Source organism: Astyanax mexicanus, chromosome 15 (assembly GCF_023375975.1).
Source record: "Astyanax mexicanus isolate ESR-SI-001 chromosome 15, AstMex3_surface, whole genome shotgun sequence".
NCBI lineage: Eukaryota > Metazoa > Chordata > Actinopteri > Characiformes > Acestrorhamphidae > Astyanax > Astyanax mexicanus.
In genome coordinates, this window is record NC_064422.1 from 42731762 (window position 1) to 42754038 (window position 22277).

Sequence of the window (22277 nt, forward strand, 5' to 3'; positions counted from 1 at the left end):
AGTTTAAAGGACTAGTGGCTTTATTGTTTAGCAGGTTACTGATGGTGTTTTTGAACCTGCTGCTGCTGTTGTAATGGTTTTAATAAGCTCCACCTCTGTTGTGTGCGAGCTCTGAGTGTGTGTGTGTTTGTGTGTGTGTGTGTGTGTGTTCTGTGTCTCTGTGTGTGTGTGCTGTGGCCGTGGTTTAGTGTTTTCCGTGTGTGTGTACTGAATGTGGTGAAGTGCTGCTAATTGGCTGCACATGTGTGAGAGGATAAAGGATGATGTAGTGAGATGTGCGAGAGTGAGTGAGTGAGTGAGGGAGTATGCGCGAGAGCGTTCCCTCAGGATGGATCTGCGAGTGTTTGCAGGGAAAGATCTGATCCAAACAGAACGTTCTCTGCTGTAACATCATTTCTGTAGACGGTGCCGAGCCGCCGGTTCTGAGCTGCTGCTCTGTGATCTTCAGTCACTCCACGCTTTTTAACAGACGCTCAGCCGAGTCTGCGCTGACCCGTCTCTCCGCTCCGGCCTGTGAAGAGCTGAAAAAAGACTGAGAGTATCTGTTAGGCATTAACGTTTCCATAGAGCACTGAATTTTACACAGCATAATGAACATCACACATACAGAAGGCCTGGTGTCATGGAGTAATGAGCACCCAGGACAAAAAAATTATTGTCCATGTATTGCTGCTGTTTTAAAAGACATTTTTTGTCCCTCACGATGTTCACTATGTCAGATTAAGCAGTTATCTTTGTTTCGTGTCGTACTTGGGGAACTAGCAACACTACACGTTAGTCATCAGTCATCGACCAATCATACTCCACGTCCTCGCGTGAGTTTGTAGGTCATCGCGGGGGTTACAGAAGCCCTTTGCGTGAAAAGGAAGATGCGACTGTGATCTCGTTCCTGGGCTTTGTGTTCTCCAGAGAGAACTTAAGATAAAAATGGAGCTACTTTAGCTATAGATTTCAGTGCATATAAACAAGATAAAGGAATAAACAGGATAAATAAATAAATAATAAACAGAATAAAGGCAGGGGTATTGCTGCCACTGCTCAACAAACTTTTCTACTTTTTCGCTGGTCCAAAAAAACTGCAGGAGCACCATTCTGCTTTTCCCATTGTGCACCACAAAATGCTCTGTCTTCCTATTGGTCAGCGTCAGGGAGCACATCGCGGAGCATGTGTCAAACTAGGCGATAAAATACAAAGAAATTCTAACATGCTATTCTTTTCATCAGACACTCCAATGCCATCGCTCACGTCAAACTACTGCCCTTTGACTGGGTCACACTACATAAATACATACATACAGGCATAAGATACATACTGTACCATGCCCAGTGTCTGTGTGCTGTGTGGCTCCTGTTTTTATTCTTCTCTGTCTTTTCAAAATGACAGAAACAGCAGAACGTGGGATTGAAATACCCATTGTCCTTTAAATGTGGACTGTTCTGCTGTTTAGTAAGGAAATGTGTAATCTGTTGTGCTTGGGCACTTTTGGAGACGCAGAACAACTTGACTGTTATCTCGACTATAATTAAAGATTTTCAGTTAAATCAACTAATCATTGCATCCCTAATAAATATAAATTATAATCATGTATTGTTCCTGATAACTGTCTATCTTCCTTCTGAATAGAATTACAATCCCGCACTTCCTTCTGGGTGCATCTATTCTTTGATGATTGGTTTGACGATGAGTGTGTGTGAGAAAATGGGTATATATACTGTATATATATATATATATATTTATATATTGATGTGCTTTTTTTTTGTTGTTTGTTCTGACACCTTGGGCCCCATTTTATTCTGTGTGTCTTTGCTATCATAACGACGGGAAAAGTACACCTTGCCTAGCTCGACATGTTTAAAAGGCATGTACTAATTCTCTTAATTTATCATGTATGTGTTTTGTTTTGGTCAAAACGTGAAATAAACCAATCAGAGTGTCACTTGCTTATCATTATCTTTAAGAGCCAGGTGAGCTCTGACTTTGGCGGATTGCTATTTTAACGGTGCAGCTACCTGGACGTGTCCAACGAACGCTTCTCAGCCGAGGAAACTGAGCTGCTGGTTCACACTCGTTCATTCTGTTTATTGTTGATGTAAAAGTTGGGTTTGTGCACTGCTGTGTGTCGTGTACATGTGTTGGGAATGCACCTGTGTTGACAATTCACTGCCAAGATAGCAATGAATGTCCGACTGTTGACGTCTGTCTAGGTTGTATTCAGTCAGTGGAGCTCCTGTGTTTTCTTTTGCCAAGATATATGGCAATACACCAGAAATGTACCTGAACACACCACCACGCCCATCAGTGTAGATACTGTATATGCAGAAACACTGTTGCTATGTAAACGAGCAAGGTGGGGTAAGATAGCAATGAGCATTGTCGAACATTTGCTAGAAGCCGTAAGTGATTTTTTTTATTTTACTCAGCGTCTCCATGGTTTCCTCTGCAGGTGTACCTCAGGGCTCTGTTTGACTATAACCCGGAGGAGGACACGGCCATCCCCTGTAAGGAGGCGGGGCTAGCCTTCAGGAGAGGAGATGTGCTGCAGGTGGTGAGTCAGGATGACGCCACCTGGTGGCAGGCCAAACACGAAGGAGGCGCCGACCACCGCGCCGGCCTCATACCATCCAAACACTTCCAGGAGAGGTGAGATCTCTCTCTTTCTATCTCTCTCTCTCTCTCTCTCTCTCTCTCTACACCTCTCTCTCTACATCTCTCTCTCTTTATCCCCCTCTCTCTCTACCTCTCTTTCTATCTCTCTCTACCTCTACCTCTCTCTCTCTATCTCTCTACTTCTCTCTCTCTGTTTCCCTTTCTCCTCCTTCTTCCCTCTCTCTCTCTTTCTTTCTTTCTTTCTTTCTTTCACTTTAATTCTCTCTACCTTCTCTCTCTATAACTCTCACTCTACCTCTCCCTGTCTTAACCTCTCTCTACCTCTCTCTCGTTCGCTCTACCTCCCCATCTCTCTCTACCCCTCTCTCTCTCTTTACCTTTTCTACCTATCTACCTTGCTTTCTCCACTTTACCTCTCTACCTCTCTCACTCTTTTTATTTCTCTACCTTTACCTCTCGGCCTCCACCTCTACCTCTCTTGTTTTCTACCGTTCTCTCTCTTTTTACCTCTGTCTCTCTACCTCTCTCTACCTTTCTCTCTTTTCTGACTATTTCTACCTCTTTACCTCTACCTCTCTCTACCTCTACCTCTCTCTACTACTTTCTCTGTACCTACCTCTCTTTCCCTCTTTACCTCTACCTTTCTCTACCTGTTTCTCTACCTCTCTCTTTCTATATCTCTCTACCTCTACCTCTCTACCTTCTGTCTCTTTATCTCTCTTTTTACCTCTCTCTACCTCTCTTTCTACCTCCCCTTCTCTCTCTCTCTCTCTCTCTCTCGCTCACAGTTTCCTTTTGTGTCACTCACAACTATGAAAGGAATGACTTTTCTTCTTTATATTTCTATTTTTTTTACATTTTAGAGCCCTCCCTCCCTTTCTCTCTTTCATTCTTTCTACCTTTCTCTCTCTCTCTCTCTCTCTCTCTCTCTCTCTCTCTCTCTCTCTCTCTCTCTCTCTCTCTCTCTCTCTTTGTGTGTGAGGGCCTGGTCGCTCAGCCAAAATACTTTGGATTTCCGTGGCTGTCTGGCTGGGGATGAGTAATGACAGAAAATGATAGCGCTGGTTCGCGTCCACTTTGGAAGCTCAGTGCATGGAAAATCGCACATCAGTGACGCTCTCTGAACAGAGTGGACTCTGACAAGTGTGTGTGTGTGTGTGTGTACTTGTGTGTGTGTGTGTGTTATTGTTTGTGTGGATGGCTTCTGGAAGCTGGGCAGTTTCTTGGCGCTCTCCGTCTAAAAAAAAGGCTCATAAGAAGGAAAAAATTGTAAAGACTTTCAAATACAGTAGTGAGGGAGCACTGTTTCCTCTCTCTCTCTCTCTTCCTCCCTCTCTTTCTCTCTCTCTCTCTCTCTCTCTCTCTCTTCCTCCCTCTCTTTCTCTCTCTTTATGACGGACATTTGAGCAGGTCACTGTGTATCGTAGCTCAGGGTGTTTAGTAATCCCAGTGCAGTCGTGAAAACTGATGGTTTTATTGGCTCTCTCCATCTCTCTCTCCCTCTGTATGTCTCTCTCTCTCCCTCTGTATGTCTCTCTCTCTCCCTCTGTATGTCTCTCTCTCTCCCTCTGTATGTCTCTCTCTCTCCCTCTGTATGTCTCTCTCTCTCTCCCTCTGTATGTCTCTCTCTCCCTCTGTATGTCTCTCTCTCTCCCTCTGTATGTCTCTCTCTCCCTCTGTATGTCTCTCTCTCTCTCCCTCTGTATGTCTCTCTCTCTCCCTCTGTATGTCTCTCTCTCCCTCTGTATGTCTCTCTCTCTCCCTCTGTATGTCTCTCTCTCTCTCCCTCTGTATGTCTCTCTCTCCCTCTGTATGTCTCTCTCTCTCTCCCTCTGTATGTCTCTCTCTCCCTCTGTATGTCTCTCTCTCCCTCTGTATGTCTCTCTCTCTCTCCCTCTGTATGTCTCTCTCTCCCTCTGTATGTCTCTCTCTCTCCCTCTGTATGTCTCTCTCTCCCTCTGTATGTCTCTCTCTCTCCCTCTGTATGTCTCTCTCTCACCCTCTGTATGTCTCTCTCTCTCCCTCTGTATGTCTCTCTCTCCCTCTGTATGTCTCTCTCTCCCTCTGTATGTCTCTCTCTCCCTCTGTATGTCTCTCTCTCCCTCTGTATGTCTCTCTCTCTCTCTCCCTCTGTATGTCTCTCTCTCCCTCTGTATGTCTCTCTCTCTCCCTCTGTATGTCTCTCTCTCCCTCTGTATGTCTCTCTCTCCCTCTGTATGTCTCTCTCTCCCTCTGTATGTCTCTCTCTCTCCCTCTGTATGTCTCTCTCTCCCTCTGTATGTCTCTCTCTCCCTCTGTATGTCTCTCTCTCCCTCTATGTCTCTCTCTCTCCCTCTGTATGTCTCTCTCTCTCCCTCTGTATGTCTCTCTCTCTCTCTGTATGTCTCTCTCTCTCTCTCTCTCTCCCTCTATGTCTCTCTCTCCCTCTGTATGTCTCTCTTTCCCTCTGTATGTCTCTCTCTCTCCCTCTGTATGTCTCTCTCTCCCTCTGTATGTCTCTCTCTCCCTCTGTATGTCTCTCTCTCCCTCTGTATGTCTCTCTCTCCCTCTGTATGTCTCTCTCACCCTCTGTATGTCTCTCTCTCTCCCTCTGTATGTGTCTCTCTCCCTCTGTATGTCTCTCTCTCCCTCTCTCTGTATGTCTCTCTCTCCCTCTCTCTGTATGTCTCCCTCTCCCTCTGTATGTCTCTCTCTCCCTCTGTATGTCTCTCTCCCTCTGTATGTCTCTCTCTCCCTCTGTATGTCTCTCTCTCCCTCTGTATGTCTCTTTCTCCCTCTGTATGTCTCTCTCTCTCCCTCTGTATGTCTCTCTCTCTCTCCCTCTATATGTCTCTCTCTCACCCTCTGTATGTCTCTCTCTCTCCCTCTGTATGTCTCTCTCTCCCTCTGTATGTCTCTCTCTCCCTCTGTATGTCTCTCTCTCCCTCTGTTAGGAGACTTGCACATCGTCGACCCCTGACAAACACTCTTCCTCAGAAAATCACCAGAAAACCATGTAAGTGTCCAGCAACACACACACACACTGTGGTGATATATATATACATTTAGACGCATTTGTAGTATCGAGTAATAGATGACCTTCCATTCTAAATCTATAATCATTAGTGTGGAGTCGGTCCCCCTTTGCAGCTATTGGCAGTAGTGATGTTGAATGAGCCACCCATTCTTTCAATAAAATCTGTACAGGCAGACGGCATGCATAAATAAGGTTATACACCTATGGAAATTTAACTAAATAAAACAATGATGGATGGATGGATGGGTGTTAGTGAACCTAACTGAAGCTCAGTGATTACCTGCCCAGAAGAAAAAAATAGCCACATTGCCCATTTCCATGGCTGCGGCACACTGTTTGCGTGCTGTTGCATTTACCTGCTGGCAACCCTGAATGAGGAAATGGGACTGGGAGATTGGCGGAGGGCAGATTCACAGAGGGCAGAGGTCAAAACCCCCTTTTAACTTTAGTGTGTTTCCTTAATAAATAATGCTACACCCTAATTATTTTATGGTGATTTGCTATCATGTTTAATCATTATAATGATGCATGTTTTATATTTTAAGATATTTAAGCCGCCCCTGTGCACAGTACTACTTTCTAGAAGTGCTTTTATTAGCCCGGCTGCTCTGTCTGCTCTGTCTGCTCTGTCTGCTCTGCAGTCGTTTTCTGATTTAGTTGTATGTTGCAGATGTAGATGTGCTTCCTGATGTGGACAGAGAAAGTGCAAAACACATGGAAATGTGTGTATATAAGAGAATAAAGAGAGAGAAAGCGGGAGAGAGCTGTATGGAGAGGAAATTTGCTCTAAAGGGGGCTCATCATCTTCTGATTGGTACCATACCAACGTGCCCTTATATACACTATATACACACTGCTGTCTGCCCTGGGTTAACTCCTGTCTGACTCTTCCTCTGAACAGTTTGCGGTCTGTCAAACACATGGGTGGCGCTTATTCCTTACTGTTCGGGAGATATACACACATTTCTGGATGGGATGAGTTGGGGCTGAGTTGGGGCTGAGTTGGGGATGAGTTGGGGGTGGTGATCCTCCAATGTGTAGAACCTCACACTATTGCTTTTGGCCCCTGAATGCAATCAAATCTTTACACCAATGGAAAGTAGGGCTGCAGTTATCGATTATTTCAGTAATCGAGTACTCTAAGAAAAAAATCAATTAGATTAATCGAATAATCGGATAAAACATAAAATAAGAGATTTCATAAAATAAGAAAGTTTACTTAATAATGAATGACCAATCGGTTTCATTTTTAAATTCACAACATACATTTCCACGGTACCACTTTAAAATAAGACTACCTTTATAAAGGGTTTATAAATGGTTTACAATTAATGTATTAATAGTTACTAATTAGGTTGCAAATGCCTTAAAATAATTAATAATCAGTTATAACACATACATAGAAAGGGCAACAATATAGATAGCTGGGGGTCACTATTTGACAAACAGCAGGTCATTGTTGCCCTTTCTACGTATGTGTTATAACTGATTATTAATGATTTTTAAGACATTTACAACCTAATTAGTAACAATTAATACACTAATTGCAAACCATTTATAAACCCTTTATAGAGGTAGTTTTATTTTAAAGTGGTACCATTTTCACATTGCAAACATATAGAAATAAATAAAACACAAAATAGACATAAATACCACAAGTAATTATTTAATAATTAATAATTTAATAAATTAAGTTAAATTATTTCAACTAATTTCTTGTAAGTATTAAATATAGGGCATTAATCAACAATAAAGGCATAAACATTGGCTTTATGTTGTGCATCTTAGCTAAATGATAGTACAGTAAGTTCATGGCCAGCTAACTTTAAAATATATTTATTTATAAACTCCACAGCGCTCCACAGTGTTTACTGATTATATAAAGCCTGTATTAAGTCTAGAACTTGTCTCTCGTTGTAATAAACTAATCACACACACACATTACACAGTATTAATAGGTTACTAAGGTTATTAAGGTACATTAATGTTAATCTCATTGAATTATTATGAGTTAAATTTACCTGCTCTCTCCGCTCCAAAAACCTCCGCCTCCTCCACTTCCTGCTTCCTGTTTGTGGGTGACGTAATGCTGTGCGCTGTTTCACATTAAAAGTCCTCGCTAAATTCTGTGCTCTGCATTTTAAAATTAATTAAACGATTCCTTGAGGCACAGAAAATGAATCGATCAATTTTAAATGAGTAAACATTTCACCCCTAATAGAAAGAGTGGAAAGGTGTCATAATAAATGTATCCATATATTACAGTACATTACACAATATTTATTAGTACTGTAATTTAGAGTTTAGACCCTGTTGGTGCTTCAATCCTGGATACTAGACGAGATTAAAATGGTTGGGTATAGAAGTGTACAAATGTTGCTACAGCTGGACCTGTAGATCCTGTAGCTCTACACTCTTAAAAACTGAATGTATTTTATATTTTATATTCTTCAAAATAGCTCCTCTTTTCTCAGTCAGCTTTATGAGGTAGAGTCACCTGGAATTCAGGCTTTCAGTTAACAGCTGTGCTGAACTCATCAAGAGTTAATTACTTGAATTTCTTGTCTCTTAATAAAGTGTTTGAGAGCATCAGTTAAAGTAAAGTAGTGAAGAGGTGGAGTTACAGGTATACAGTGAATAGTGAATATTTGAGTAATGTTCTTATACAGGTTATGAGAAACTTTGAAAGTATTGAAAGTATCCTCAAGAGCATTTATTACAAACACCATCAGAAACGTTATGGTGATGAAATTGGCACTCATCAGGATTGCTCCAGGAAAGGAAGAACAAGAGTTCCTCCGAAACCACAAGTTAACAATCTAATCAGATTTTTTAAAGAAGTGTAATTCTGTGTGTATTAGCATTTTTTAACAACCCTAAAACACACACACACACACACACACACCTCCACGTTCTTCATTTTTTTACATCCCTCAAATCACACACTCCAAACAAAGGCTGTGAGGAAAATCTGACGTGTGATTGAGTCTGTAGTATTGATGAGTTTTCCAGGACCACCCTGAGGTGCGATTGGGAACACAGCCTCACTCTCGGCTCCAGCGGGCCTCGTCCCAAAACTACCAGCACAACCAATGATCATAATGATCACAGTGCATTTTGTATAACACACACACACACGCACACTCACACACACACACAGTACACAACAACTAATGATTATTTTAGTGCTCGATTAATTCGTTCATTATGTTGTTTCTGTCATATCCTCCTTCATCTCCATCTTACATTTATTTACCTTTTATCGTCTTTAGAGGAGACATAGAAGATTCTAGATTAAATAGAATTAGATAGATATTTGTTTTAACAAAAAAAGAAAGGTCCCACTTTATAATAAGTGTCTCTAATTAATTACTATGTAGTTACACGGTACCAATCCATGTAACTACAGTGTAACTACTGATGAAGTACACATTGTTACAGATTAACTACAGAGGTACTATGGCGTCATTTTACTGCCAAAAGTCGAGAGTGGAGTTTTTGAATGCAAGAGTCTATTTCACGCAGCGCTCGCAGATTTTATTTGCTCACGTGTAAAATATAGGTATGCTCTCACAAGTTTACCATGCTCTCTCTCAGATTAACTCTCCTCTTGTACGAATCTGCGCGCACTCTCGGATATATCACACTCGTGTGCTATCTGGCTGTTCTTAATGTTTCGAGAGTGTGCGCTCTCGCGCTCAACTTCCCCCTGTGTGCTCGCGGAGCGCTCCCTGCTCGAGCGCGGAGCTTTTTACTGCTACAAAGCTGCCAAAAGTCTCCAGCCAATCAGACGTGGCAACAGGATTTGACCAATTAAATTCCTAATGCCGCTTGCTCTGCATTCTCATTGGTTGAAAAAAGACGTGATAAAATCCCCTCCGCCATCCTGCCCCCTGTAACTTCGGAATATATATATTTATTCATATATATATATATATATATATATATATATATATATATATATATTATTATATGTTATTATCTATATTATGGTTTTCCGAAATTCATTCCAGCTCTATTGAGACTGCCTATCTGTTATCTAGCTCTGATCTGATAATGTAATAGTAAAAACAATACAAAAACATATTTTTTTATTTAATTTGGAATTTATTAAGTAAACGATGATTTTTAAATCATTTTAAGCAAGGAATTTAATAATAGTTTGTATTTTTATTATAATTATTTTTAGGAGATCTTAGACTGCACATATATGTCTTAAATTATAAAAATCAACGTTACAGTAGAATTACAGGGGGCAGGATGGCGGGGGATTTCATTGCAGTTTTTTCAACCAATGAGAATGCAGAGCAAGCGGCATTAGGAATTAAATTGGTCAAATCCTGTTGCCACTTCTGATTGGCTGGAGACCTTTGGCAGTTTTGTAGCAGTAAAAAGCTCCGCGCTCGAGCAGGGAGCGCTCCGCGAGCACACAGGGGGAAGTTGAGCGCGAGAGCGCACGCTCTCGAAACATTAAGAACAGCCAGATAGCACACGAGTGTGATATATCCGAGAGTGCGCGCAGATTCGTACAAGAGGAGAGTTAATCTGAGAGAGAGCATGGTAAACTTGTGAGAGCACACCTGTATTTTACACGTGAGCAAATAAAATCTGTGAGCGCTGCGTGAAGTAGACTCTTGCATTCAAAAACTTCACTCTCGACTTTTGGCAGTAAAATGACGCCATAAGGTACAGGTTATGTAATTACACGTGTGTTAAGGTTAATTTTGACTTGTGTAAGTACACGTGTAACAATGTGTGTGTGATAAGTTGAGTATAAACTTATTCAACAGCTATTATCTAGTATGTAATTAGGGCTGATTGAGTACACACACGTTGTTGCACATGTGTAAGTACACTTGCTCTATTACATGTGTAAGTACACTCACCCTGGTACACATGTGTAACGTTAATACACATGTGTAGTTAGATAACCTGTACCTCTGTAGTTAATCTGTAAGAATGTGTACTTCATCAGTAGTTACACTGTAGTTACTGTGTAGCTACATAGTATTTTGGACACTTATTATAAAGTGGGACCAAAAGAAAAAAAAATTGATTGGTTGAACATAACTAAGTGAAACGACATGTTTAAGTTCATTTTTTTCTCCCATAAATAAAGTGAAATAAAGAGTTCAGAAACAGTTCTCACGCTCAGTCTCAGTCGTCTTCACGAACTTGATTATTTACCAAAAATCCTAGAATTACTAGAAATTATTTAGCATAAATCAATGAAAAGTTTATATACACACAGAATCTATGTATTATGACTGCAATAATCCAACAATTAACCATTTATCATGCATTTTTTTTGTTTGGGAAACATATTTTTGGTAACACTTTCTATGAATGTCATCTTTATTAGACGCTATAACCACATTCATAACATATTATAATGCATTCATAAGGCATTATAAACATGGCTATAAATGTTTATAAGAATGCATAACCTACTATAGCCATGTTTGTTAAGCATTATGATTTGTGATCATAATACATTATAAGCTGTGCTTATGATATATATGTTAAAATAGTGTATATACATCTCTATCATTAATAATCTAGTCCTACAATGAAAGTCTGGCACTTTACTTAGAGCGCACAAAGACCTGTTATAATACATTATAATTTACTATAATTAATATTATATTCAAGACTAGTATAATTCATGAGTGGTTAAAATATAATTATAGGATTATTGAGGGTGTGTTTATAAGTTGGAAGCTTTTTTAGTCATGATAAAGTCTGCAAGCAGGGACTGAGTTTCTTGGTATTGATGTATAACATGTTATAAACACAGTTATTAATGCATTATAATCACAGTTCATGATGCATAATAAACATGGCTATGATGAATTATACATTTTAATAAATATGTATAGCCATGTTTATAATGCCTTATGGATGCATTATAATGTGTTATGAGTATGTTTATAGAGTCTTATAGAGATGACATTCAAAGAAATTTTACCATGTTTTTTTTTTTTGTGCTTTTATAAGTTACTTGATTTTAAGTGTATTCATATTTTTACATCCAGCTAACGATAAAACAATGTATGAACGAGTGTGAATGAGCAGGTCAGTTTCCTCTGCTAAGAAGTGTTGGAAACATCCAGGTAGCTGCGCTGTTGAAATAGCAATCCGCCAAAATCAGAGATCACCTGACTTTTAAAGGGAATTGAAATGGCAAGTGAAATACTGATTGGTTTATTTCACATTACGCCCAAAATGAACCACACCCATGATTAATAAAATATTTAGTACATGCCTTGTGTTTCGAGCTGTGTCCTAAATCAAGCTGCATGGTGTGCGGTTGACGGCTCACCAGTAGATGAAAGGTCCCCAACCCAGGATAGTCTGGATGGTGGATAAGCAGCTTCAATCCATCCAAGTTCCAAAGAAATATAAGCTGCAGGCTCAGGGTGCATCAGTGTTAGCACAAACTGTCTGTCGACATTTAAAATAAATTCATCAGTATGTTAAGGTTAAAAAGCTAGACTGCAATTTGCCAAATTGTACGTAATTACCGTATTTTTCGGACTATAAGGCGCACCGTATTATAAGACGCACTATCAAAGAACGCCTATTTTCTGCTATTTTTCCATACATAGGGCGCATCGCATTATAAGGCGCGTTAAGTGACACTAGAAAGGGTGCCTATATCAAAGTGAACAGGGGTGGCGCCATGTTTCCCTTCCCCCACCGGGGGTGGTCGCTTGCCGGTGGAGCGTCTCAGTATACAAATCTAGCTCTTTCAAAGTCAAACGAGTGCTGGATATTAATCTACACAGATTCCTCTCCTGAAAACTGTTTATTTGGGTGAGTAACGTGCTTCAGTTTATTTACAGTAAGCTTAGATTTCCAGATGTCCACTAAGGCTTGCTGCACCAGCGTTAGCATAGCTATCCGCTAGCACGCTAGCTAGTCACCTAAACTAGTAAAGTTAACCCAAACTTAAACGACAGCGTTACACTGAGTAATCCTGCGTGTTCTGGTAAGACAGTGAGATATTAGCTAGCGATTCGTCACCCGTAGCTTGTTTTAACACGGTAAACAAGCAGATTACAGGCTGATAAAACTCACCTCTGAGAGAGTTAGCGCTTAGCATCTAGCTAATGCTAGCCAGGCAAAGCAGCACAGACTTACAGGCCGATAACTCACCTCTGAACGGTGAACGCTTAGCGATTAGCATCTAACTCTAATAATACTGCTCCAGCAGTATTAAAAGTGCTAAATTTAGAAAATACTGATCTCTGAACAGTGAAAAAGCTAGCTAGCTAAGCGGTTAGCATCTAGCTAATGCTATTGCTGCTCCAGCCTCGGAGCGGCACGGCTCTGCACGGAGTGTGTGTTTACTGCTCCTTACACCTGACGGGTAAAATTGAGATAATACTGATCTCTGAACAGTGAATAAGCTAGCTAATGCTATTTGCTGCTCCAGCCTCGGAGCTGCACGGCTCTGGACTCTGTATAGCACTGAAACTCTGTATAACGCTGCACGGAGTGTGTGTTTACTGCTCCTTACAACCTGACGAGTAAAATTTAGATAATACTGATCTCAGTGAATAAGCTAGCTAGCTTAGCAGTTAGCATCTAGCTAATGCTATTGCTGCTCCAGCCTCGGAGCTGCACGGCTCTGGACTCTGTATAGCACTGAAACTCTCTATAACGCTGCACGGAGTGTGTGTTTACTGCTCCTTACAACCTGACGAGTAAAATCCATACAAAAGGCGCACCGTATTATAAGACGCACTGTCAATTTTTGTGAAAATGAAAAGTGCGCCTTATAGTCCGAAAAATACGGTAAGACAAAATCCTTCTGCGAAAACGTCTTTTTGATAAAGCACATCATTCTAATATTTATCAAAACTATTAATTAGCTAATAAGAGTCTGCCGCTGCTGCTTAAAACAATCCTAATTTTAGAGGAAACACTACAATATTCTTTTCACGAAAATATTTTGTGCATCCCTATTATTTTTCTCTCCTCTTTCCCTTTGTTTCCTCCGTTTTCCTCTTTATCTTTCTCTCTTTTTCTCTCCGACTCTGCTGGAGAAGCTGGTTTCACTTTAAACTGTCGGCTCGCTGCACCGGCCGTGTCTGTTTCAGCACCGCTGTGAACACACACACAAGCGCACTCTCGCGCACACTCTCGCATGTGGTACATGACCGTAGTTGCGAGAGCTTCAGCTTTGAAGTCCTGGTTCTCTCTCGCCAGTAAAGATGCTCAGTAGACAGGCTGTTAGTTATCTGTATTTATACAGGAGTGGCGTTTCCTGCTAAGCTCTGTGGCAGTTGTTATGACTGAACTGTACCTGTACCGTGCAGCTGAGTCTCTCAGGCTCTCATCACGCATGTGTGGATATGTGTGTGTGTGTGTGTGAGTGTGTGAGTTGTGTAATGGGAGATGTGTGTTGTATGTAGATGCTGTTCGGTACTTTAGTGTTTTGATTCGCGCTTATTTAGTGAAATTGGGAACACATGAAGGGGAGGAAGCTTTTAAAGTGACTCCAAATGTTCCCCTCGCTACACACACACACACACACACACACACACACACACACACAACACACACACACACACACACACACACACACACACAACACACACAAACACACACACACACACACTTCTTTATAGTGTTCTGTTGGTTATAATACAGCTGCAGTGGCAGCTTTTGGAAACAGCAGCAGCAGATATAGCATTAGTTAATAGCAGAAGTAATAATCTGGGTTTTAAATCAGGTTAAACTGCACCTAAACAGCCATTTAGCACAAACATGCTCTCTCTGGGTGGGTACAGTAGGTGGCGCTCTCTCAGCTTCTCTGATTTTGCTATTTATAGGTTTATATGTGGGTAAAATGAACATTGTTGTTTTATTCTATAAACTACGGACAACATTTCTCCCAAATTCCAAATAAAAACATGTCATTTAGAGCATTTATTTACAGAAAATTAGAGAGAAATGGCTAAAATAACAAACAAAAAAAGATGCAGAGCTTTCAGACCTCAAATAATGCAAAGAAAACAAGTTCATATTCATAAAGTTTTAAGAGTTTAGAAATCAATATTTGGTGGAATAACCCTGGTTGGTTTTTAATCACAGTTTTTTTTATGCATCTTGGCACCACGTTCTCCTCCACCAGTCTTACACACTGCTTTTGGATAACTTTATGCTGCTTTACTTTGGTAGTTTGATGGCTTGTGATCATCCATCTTCCTTTTGATTATATTCCAGAGGTTTTCAATTTGGTAAAATCAAAGAAACTCATTATTTTTAGGGGCTCTCTTATTTTTTTCCAGAGCTGTAAATATGTTTTAATTTATTGCTTGTTTGTCTAGTTTATTTATGTAATCTTTCATTGAAACCATATTGAAAGACAAGTGGAATAAACCTCTTCAGTTAGTGTTTTGTTGTTTTTTTCATGTTTTTTTTTCTTTGTGACCCAAATTTTAACTTAATTTTATCTTCCTCTCTTTTCTTTCTTTCTTTTTCCTCCTTATCCTCTTAAGACATTGAGGCTGAGGTTGAAAGTGGTAGGTTTCTCCTTTTTCTTCCCTTTTCTGTTTTTTTTTTTTCTTCATTGTCTTCCTCATGTATTCCCTTATACACTGCCAGTCACTGCCATACGTATGCCTAACCTCTTTTTTATCTTCTTTTTCTTCGTTTTTCTTCTTTATTTCCCTGTTTTCCTCTATTCCAGTTTCATTGGAGGATATTGAAGGTACAATATTTCCCTCTAATTGTGGCTCACCAATTAAATCTCATAAATAGCATAGCTGTGAGCTCATTGGCTGCAGGCCATTGTGTGGAAAAGCAGTTGAGTACCTCAAAAAAAATAAAAAAAATAAAAAAATATAAAATCAGCGTTCGTGCAGGGCTGATTAGTGCTCAGCTGACCACGACCGTTTCACGGATCGTCGCTCTGTGTGTCAGAGCTGGCAGGAGATCAGCACCTACTGTAGATGTACTGCACATGTACAGCAGAGTGCAGTTTAATAGGGGAATATAGAGTTCACTTGCTTTGCTGAGCGTCACCTTTTCTTTTCTTTTTCTGCTTTTCTTTTCTCTTTTCAGGTCATCTGTGGTGATAAATCTGAATACTGACCCAGATTTACATTAAGTGTCGCATATCAGAAGCTGTAGTTAGTACTAGTGCATCTTAGAAAATTAGAATATCATTGAAAAAAGTTACTTTATTTCACTAATTCAGTTGAAAAAATGTAAAACTCATTTATTATATAGCTGTATTACACACAGAATTATCTATATTAAGCGTTTATTACTTCAGCATCTCAGACAATTAGAATATTACATAAGACCAAGTCAAGTCCTGCTGGAAAATGAAATCCGCATCACTGATTGGTGGAAACTTCACACTAGATCTCGAGCAGTTTGGACTGTGTGTCTCTCCACTCTTCCTCCAGACTCTGCTCCCTTGATTTCCTTCAAATAAAACGTAAAATTTACTGATGATCAGTGATGGTTTGGAGAGTCATGTCTGTCATCTGCTGGTGTTGATCCACTGTGTTTTATTATCAAGTCTAAAGTCAGTGCAGTTTTGTTTTCCCACAAAATCTTACAGCACTTCATATCTTACAGCTTCCCTCTGATGAGAAAAACTTTTATGGAGAGGCGGATTTCATTTTCCAGCAGGATTTGGCACACTGCCAACACTGCCTAAAAAAGTACCGATTAGTCTTATATAATAACATTCTAATGGTAACACTTTCTATGAATGTCATCTCTATTAGACTCTATAACCACGTTCATAACATATTATAATGCATTTATAAGGAATTATAAACATGGCTATATATATTTATAAAAATGCATAACCCATTATAGCCATGTTTATAAAGCATTATGATTTGTGATCATAGTTCGTTATAAGCTGTGCTTATAATATATATATATATATATATGTGTTAAAATAGTCTATATAAATATATCATTAATAATGTAGTCCCACAATGAAAGTCTAGCACTTTACTTAGCGCACAAAGACCTGTTATAATACATTATAATTCACTATAATTAATATTATCTTCAAGGCAAGAATAATTTATCAGTGGTTGAAAATATATTTATAGGATTATTGAGGGTGTGTTTATAAGTTTTTAAGCTTTTTTAGTCATAATACAGTCTGCACACTGGACTGAGTTTCTTGGTATTGATGTATAACATGTTATAAACACAGCTATTAATGCATTATAATCACAGTTCATGATGCATAATAAACATGGCTATGATGAATTATACATTTTTATAAATATGTATGTTTAAGCCATGTTTATAATGCCTTATGAATGCATTATAATGTGTTATGAGTATGTTTATAGAGTCTTATAGAGATGACATTCATAGAAAGTGTTACCATTCTAATTTTCTGATTTTTCTGATACTGATTTTTGGGTTTTCATTGGCTGTTAGCCATAATTATAATCAACAATAAAAAAATAAACGCTTAAAATAGATCACTCTGTTTTTAATACGTCTATATAATATATGAGTATATTGTAGTGATAAGTAGATGTATTTTTTTTTTTTTGCATTTTTTTATTTTAGCATTTTTTATAATACTGTATTGTATTGTATTATGTTTGTATAGACATTTGTTCAGTGAGTCTGTATTTAATTCATACTCCATTTGACCGACCCAGCATGACATCATTCTCTCAATCATGTGTTACGCTGTTATAAACTGTCGTAAACCTTACTTTATTACTTATGGAAAGATAAGTACCAACTGAATTTTACGCGATGTATATGGTAAGATCTTCACATGGCTGCTCTATCACGCTCTATTAAGCAGTTATAGATGTAGAGGCTTGTTTCTCTGTAGTTTATAGAGTCAGTGTTCGCTGTAGACCACCGTAACGTTGGAACGGCACATTTCTGAGCTTAATAATCCCCCGCGAATGCAGATTAAATCTCGCGCTCTGTGAGAGCGGGTGCAGAGCGAGTGTCTTGTAAAAGCTGTAAAAGTGTTGTGTCCCATTATTTTAGCCGTCCTGCGTCATTGTTCTGTTATATCGTGACTCAGGCAATATAATAGCAAGGTGTTGGTTGTAAATGCCTGTTCCTTCACCCCCCCCCCCCCCCCCCTCTCTACACCCCCCCCCCCCAACTTGCTTTATTACAATCTATAAAAAAAGTATTAAAAGTATTGTGTAATGTCTCTGATGTGTGGAAGTGGGGTTTTTCTGTTCTTGCCTGTGAAGCTCCAGGTCTGCAGTTAAAGTTAAAGTTTGGTGGGTCATCTGATCATATTGTAGAGATGAGGGATGCACTGAATATTTGGCAACCCTAAAATGTTTGGGTAACTGTAATTAAATGGCAACTATAAATATTTGGCAACTAAAGGTATTCATCATTCATCCAAAAATGGCAAAAAAAAGCTATTTTAAGGCTGATTAAGTTTAAAGACCGGATTATTTACACTAGAGACACTGAATAAAATCCCATTGTCTTTTCACAGCTAAAGTCCCGCCCCTCACCGTAAAACAGCCAGTCAGCTTGCTTGCTTTTCAGCATTGTCAAATTGAGTCAATTTTTCTATTAGACTGGTTCAAACTATTCATACGTTTTTTTTTTTTGTTGTTTTTTTTTATCAAATTGAATTATTGATGTAAAAATATGTAAATAAAACTGTAATCCAACCTTCAGTTTCCAATATTTAAGCCTATAAATATAAACTGAACAATGGCTGGTTTATTTTAGGTCATATTGCCGTGTTTCCTTTAATATTAGCATTGTTTATAGAAGCGGTGGCACTTTACTGGATCCTAAGATACAAAATGAAGCCAATCATCTGATTATATTGTAAAGAATAGGGATGCACTATATATATATATATATATATATATATATATATATATATATATATATATATATATATATATATATATATATATATATATTATATATATATATATGGGGAAAGCTAATGTGGAAATCCCCTCACCCTCATTGCAGAGATCTGCGCAGGCGCAGTAGCCGCAACTAGATGCATAATAAGGTTCTTTTTTTTCCTTACTGAGTCAAAAGTGATTTAAAATATGTTTCTATATTATTCTATGTGTTTCTAAATAACCAAAATACATTGAGTCTATTTAATCCATGTAGTAGTTAAAAAAGTGGCAAAGTAAATGAAAACCTGCCAAAAAACGACTAAGATATGAATGAATTCTCATAACACTCTTTTTACACACCAGCGTCTTTTTACGGCTAAGGTCCCGCCCATCAACAAAAACAAGGCAAGCCAGTCAGCTTGCCTGCTTGTGATAAGAGCTAGTTGGCGAGGCCCCTCCCCCTTATTGCAGGGATCTGTGCAAGCGCAGGAGCCCTATCTAGATGCTTAATCATGTTTTTTTTCTGCATTATTGAGTCATAAACTATTTATGTTTCTGTTTCTGTATGATTCTGTATGTATCTAAATAGCCAAAATTCGATAGACTATTTAATTCATGTAGTAAAAAAACATGTTCAGCCACTGACTGAGATATGAATAAGTTATAACTTTAGTCATAACTAAAGTCCCACCCATCAACAAAAACAGCCAGTCAGCTTGCTTGCTTGTGATAAGAGCTAGTGAGGGAGGCCCCTCCCCCTTATTGCAGAGATCTGCGCAAGTGCAGTAGCCACAATTACATTAATAATCATGTTTTTATTCTGTATTATTGGGTCAAAATTGATTTAAAATATGCTTCTATGTTTCTGTATGATTCAATATGTTTAAATAAAATACATTTAGGATATTTAATTCATGCATTCATAAAAAAAAGTGGCAAAGTAAGCAAAAACGTGCAAAAAAAAAAAAATCATGTTCAGCCACTGACTGAGATACAGCTAAAGTCCCACCCATCAACAAAAAGAACCAATCAGCTTGCTAGATGCAACTATATAGTTTTTTTTTTTTTTTTGCATTATTGGATCAAAAGTTATTTAAATATGTTTCTTTTTGTTTGTAAATAGCCAACATTAAGGCTTTTTTAAATCATGCATTCATAAAAAAACAGCAAAGTAAATGAAAACCTGCATGGAAAAAAAAAGTTCAGTGTTTCAGGTTTCAGACAAAACCTAAAATACGTTTTTCATTTTGGTGCATCACTATTATAGATGATAGATTGATAGATTAGTTTGGATTGTCTTTTTTGTTAGTGTTTAGATTAGGGGTGTCCAAACTTTATTGTTGGGGGCCAAAAGGAGAAATATATTTGAAGTCACGGGTCACAGACTCTGTAATAAAACAAATAATGAAATATACCACTTTAAATAATACTTTTTTCCTGATTATTTCATTTACACGCCATTTTACTTGACTAACTATCTTTATCTTTGACAGTGTTGTGTAAACTAAGATTTTTCAAATTTATGTTTAATCATGATGCAACTTTTAGACTCTTTGCCCCGTTTTTCTGCCCTAGAAATGCGCACTCTCTCCGCTTTTAGACTCTTTGGCCCGTTTTTCTGCGCTAGAAATGCGCACCCTCTCTGCTTTTAGACTCTTTGCCCCGTTTTTCTGCGCTAGAAATGCCACCCTCTCCGCTTTTAGACTCTTTGGCCCGTTTTTCTGCGCTAGAAATGTGCACCCTCTATGCTTTTAGACTCTTTGCCCCGTTTTTCTGCGCTAGAAATGTGAACTCTCTCCGCTTTTAGACTCTTTGGCCCGTTTTTCTGCGCTAGAAATGTGCACCCTCTCTGCTTTTAGACTCTTTGCCCCGTTTTTCTGCGCTAGAAATGCGCACTCTCTCCGCTTTTAGACTCTTTGGCCCGTTTTTCTGCGCTAGAAATGTGCACCCTCTCTGCTTTTAGACTCTTTGCCCCGTTTTTCTGCGCTAGAAATGTGCACCCTCTCTGCTTTTAGACTCTTTGCCCCGTTTTTCTGCGCTAGAAATGCCACCCTCTCCGCTTTTAGACTCTTTGGCCCGTTTTTCTGCGCTAGAAATGTGCACCCTCTATGCTTTTAGACTCTTTGCCCCGTTTTTCTGCGCTAGAAATGCGCACTCTCTCCGCTTTTAGACTCTTTGGCCCGTTTTTCTGCGCTAGAAATGTGCACCCTCTCTGCTTTTAGACTCTTTGCCCCGTTTTTCTGCGCTAGTAATGCGCACTCTCTCCGCTTTTAGACTCTTTGGCCCGTTTTTCTGCGCTAGAAATGCGCACTCTCTCCGCTTTTAGACTCTTTGGCACGTTTTTCTGCGCTAGAAATGCCCACTCTCTCTGCTTTTAGACTCTTTGGCCCGTTTTTCTGTGCTAGAAATGTGCACTCTCTCCACTTTTAGACTCTTTGGCCCGCTTCTGACACCTAGCGTTCAAACTTTGAATCTCACATTATAAAAACCTGCTTAACAGCGGGCCAACTTTCATTCTATTTTTAAAATACCTTGCGGGCCGCTCCAAAAAAGGAAACGGGCCGCAAATGGCCCGCGGGCCGTAGTTTGGACACCCCTGGTTTAGAGCTTCATAGTTGTGATTCTGATTTTGACTTGTTTCTTATTTGTATCTCTCGCTGACTCGCTCCTTTCTATCCTACAGAAGAGTCTGATTTTGATACTCATTTAAGTGGATTAAAGATGGTGAGATGCTAATTCTATTTTGTGTTTAGTGTGTGTTCTGATTTAGCTTCTGTGATGTGATTTGGTAGTTTGTAGTAATAGGAAAGTTCAGTTCAGTCTTTTTTTAATGTTTTTTTGTATTTTTTGGATGCTTTTCCACTGCAGGGCTGAATGGTTGTGAGCATGGAGGGTAAACCATTCCTCAAGGCTACAGAGCCGTTCAGTGGGAGGGGTTTAAGTATTGATAAACAGTAGAATCCTGTGTAGATGTGAATAAACGATACAGTACACTGAGTTCTGAAGCTGGTGTACGTCAGCAGTGTTTGAGTTCTGTAATAACGATTACATGCGCAGTTCCAGAGTGCAGTAATTGCATTGCTGGGGTTAATGCGGTTTCCAGTACAGCCTGAGGAGCGACTGACCTAAACCCTAAACATTCAGCTAAATTACCCAATTACTAAACACCCACAGCCCCGTTCACATTCTCCTCTCACCTTAAACACACTCCCAGAGCGCTGAGCTAAACACTGGAACAGTAATAACTGCTGTCACAACACACCTGCATCACCAGCAGAGCAAAAAAAATAGATATATTATCTCTGTAACATCGCAAAAACTTCTTTTTTATCATTTTATTTCAAAATTTTATCCCATTTTCTCCCTAATTTATACAGTCAATTACCCAACCCACACACCAGGAGGGTGAGAACTAGCATACACCTCCTCCGACAGATGTGAAGTCAGACTCCACCTCTTTTTGAGCTGCTGCTGATGCAGCATTACCGCGTAGCATCACAGCACAGCGCTAACGCTCGGAGGAAAGCGCAGCGACTCGGTTCTGATACATCAGCTCACAGACGCAGCCTTGTGCTGATCCACATCACCCTAGGAGTGATGAAGGGAAAGACCAACTGTGCTCTTTTGGGGCTCCGGTGGCCGATGGCAAGCTGCATGAACAGGATTCGAACCGCCGATCTCCTGATCATAAAATGTCAAATTTACTGATGCAGATTTCATTTTCCAGCAGGACTTGGCACACTGCCCACACTGCCAAAAGTACCAGTTGGTCTTATATAATATTCTAATTTTAAAAAATCAG

General features: G+C 39.3%; 1 protein-coding gene across 3 annotated transcripts in view; it reads left to right on the forward strand.

Annotated features, from left to right (window-relative positions):
• Window positions 1-22277, forward strand: part of mpp7a (MAGUK p55 scaffold protein 7a) — a 272588-nt gene that overhangs the window by 171009 nt on the left and 79302 nt on the right. For all 3 annotated transcript variants that reach the window (XM_049464563.1, XM_022670298.2, XM_022670297.2), the window contains exons 10-11: window positions 2445-2641; window positions 5542-5603. In XM_049464563.1, the coding sequence (XP_049320520.1) occupies window positions 2445-2641; window positions 5542-5603 (259 nt within the window). The remainder of the gene's footprint in view (window positions 1-2444; window positions 2642-5541; window positions 5604-22277) is intronic.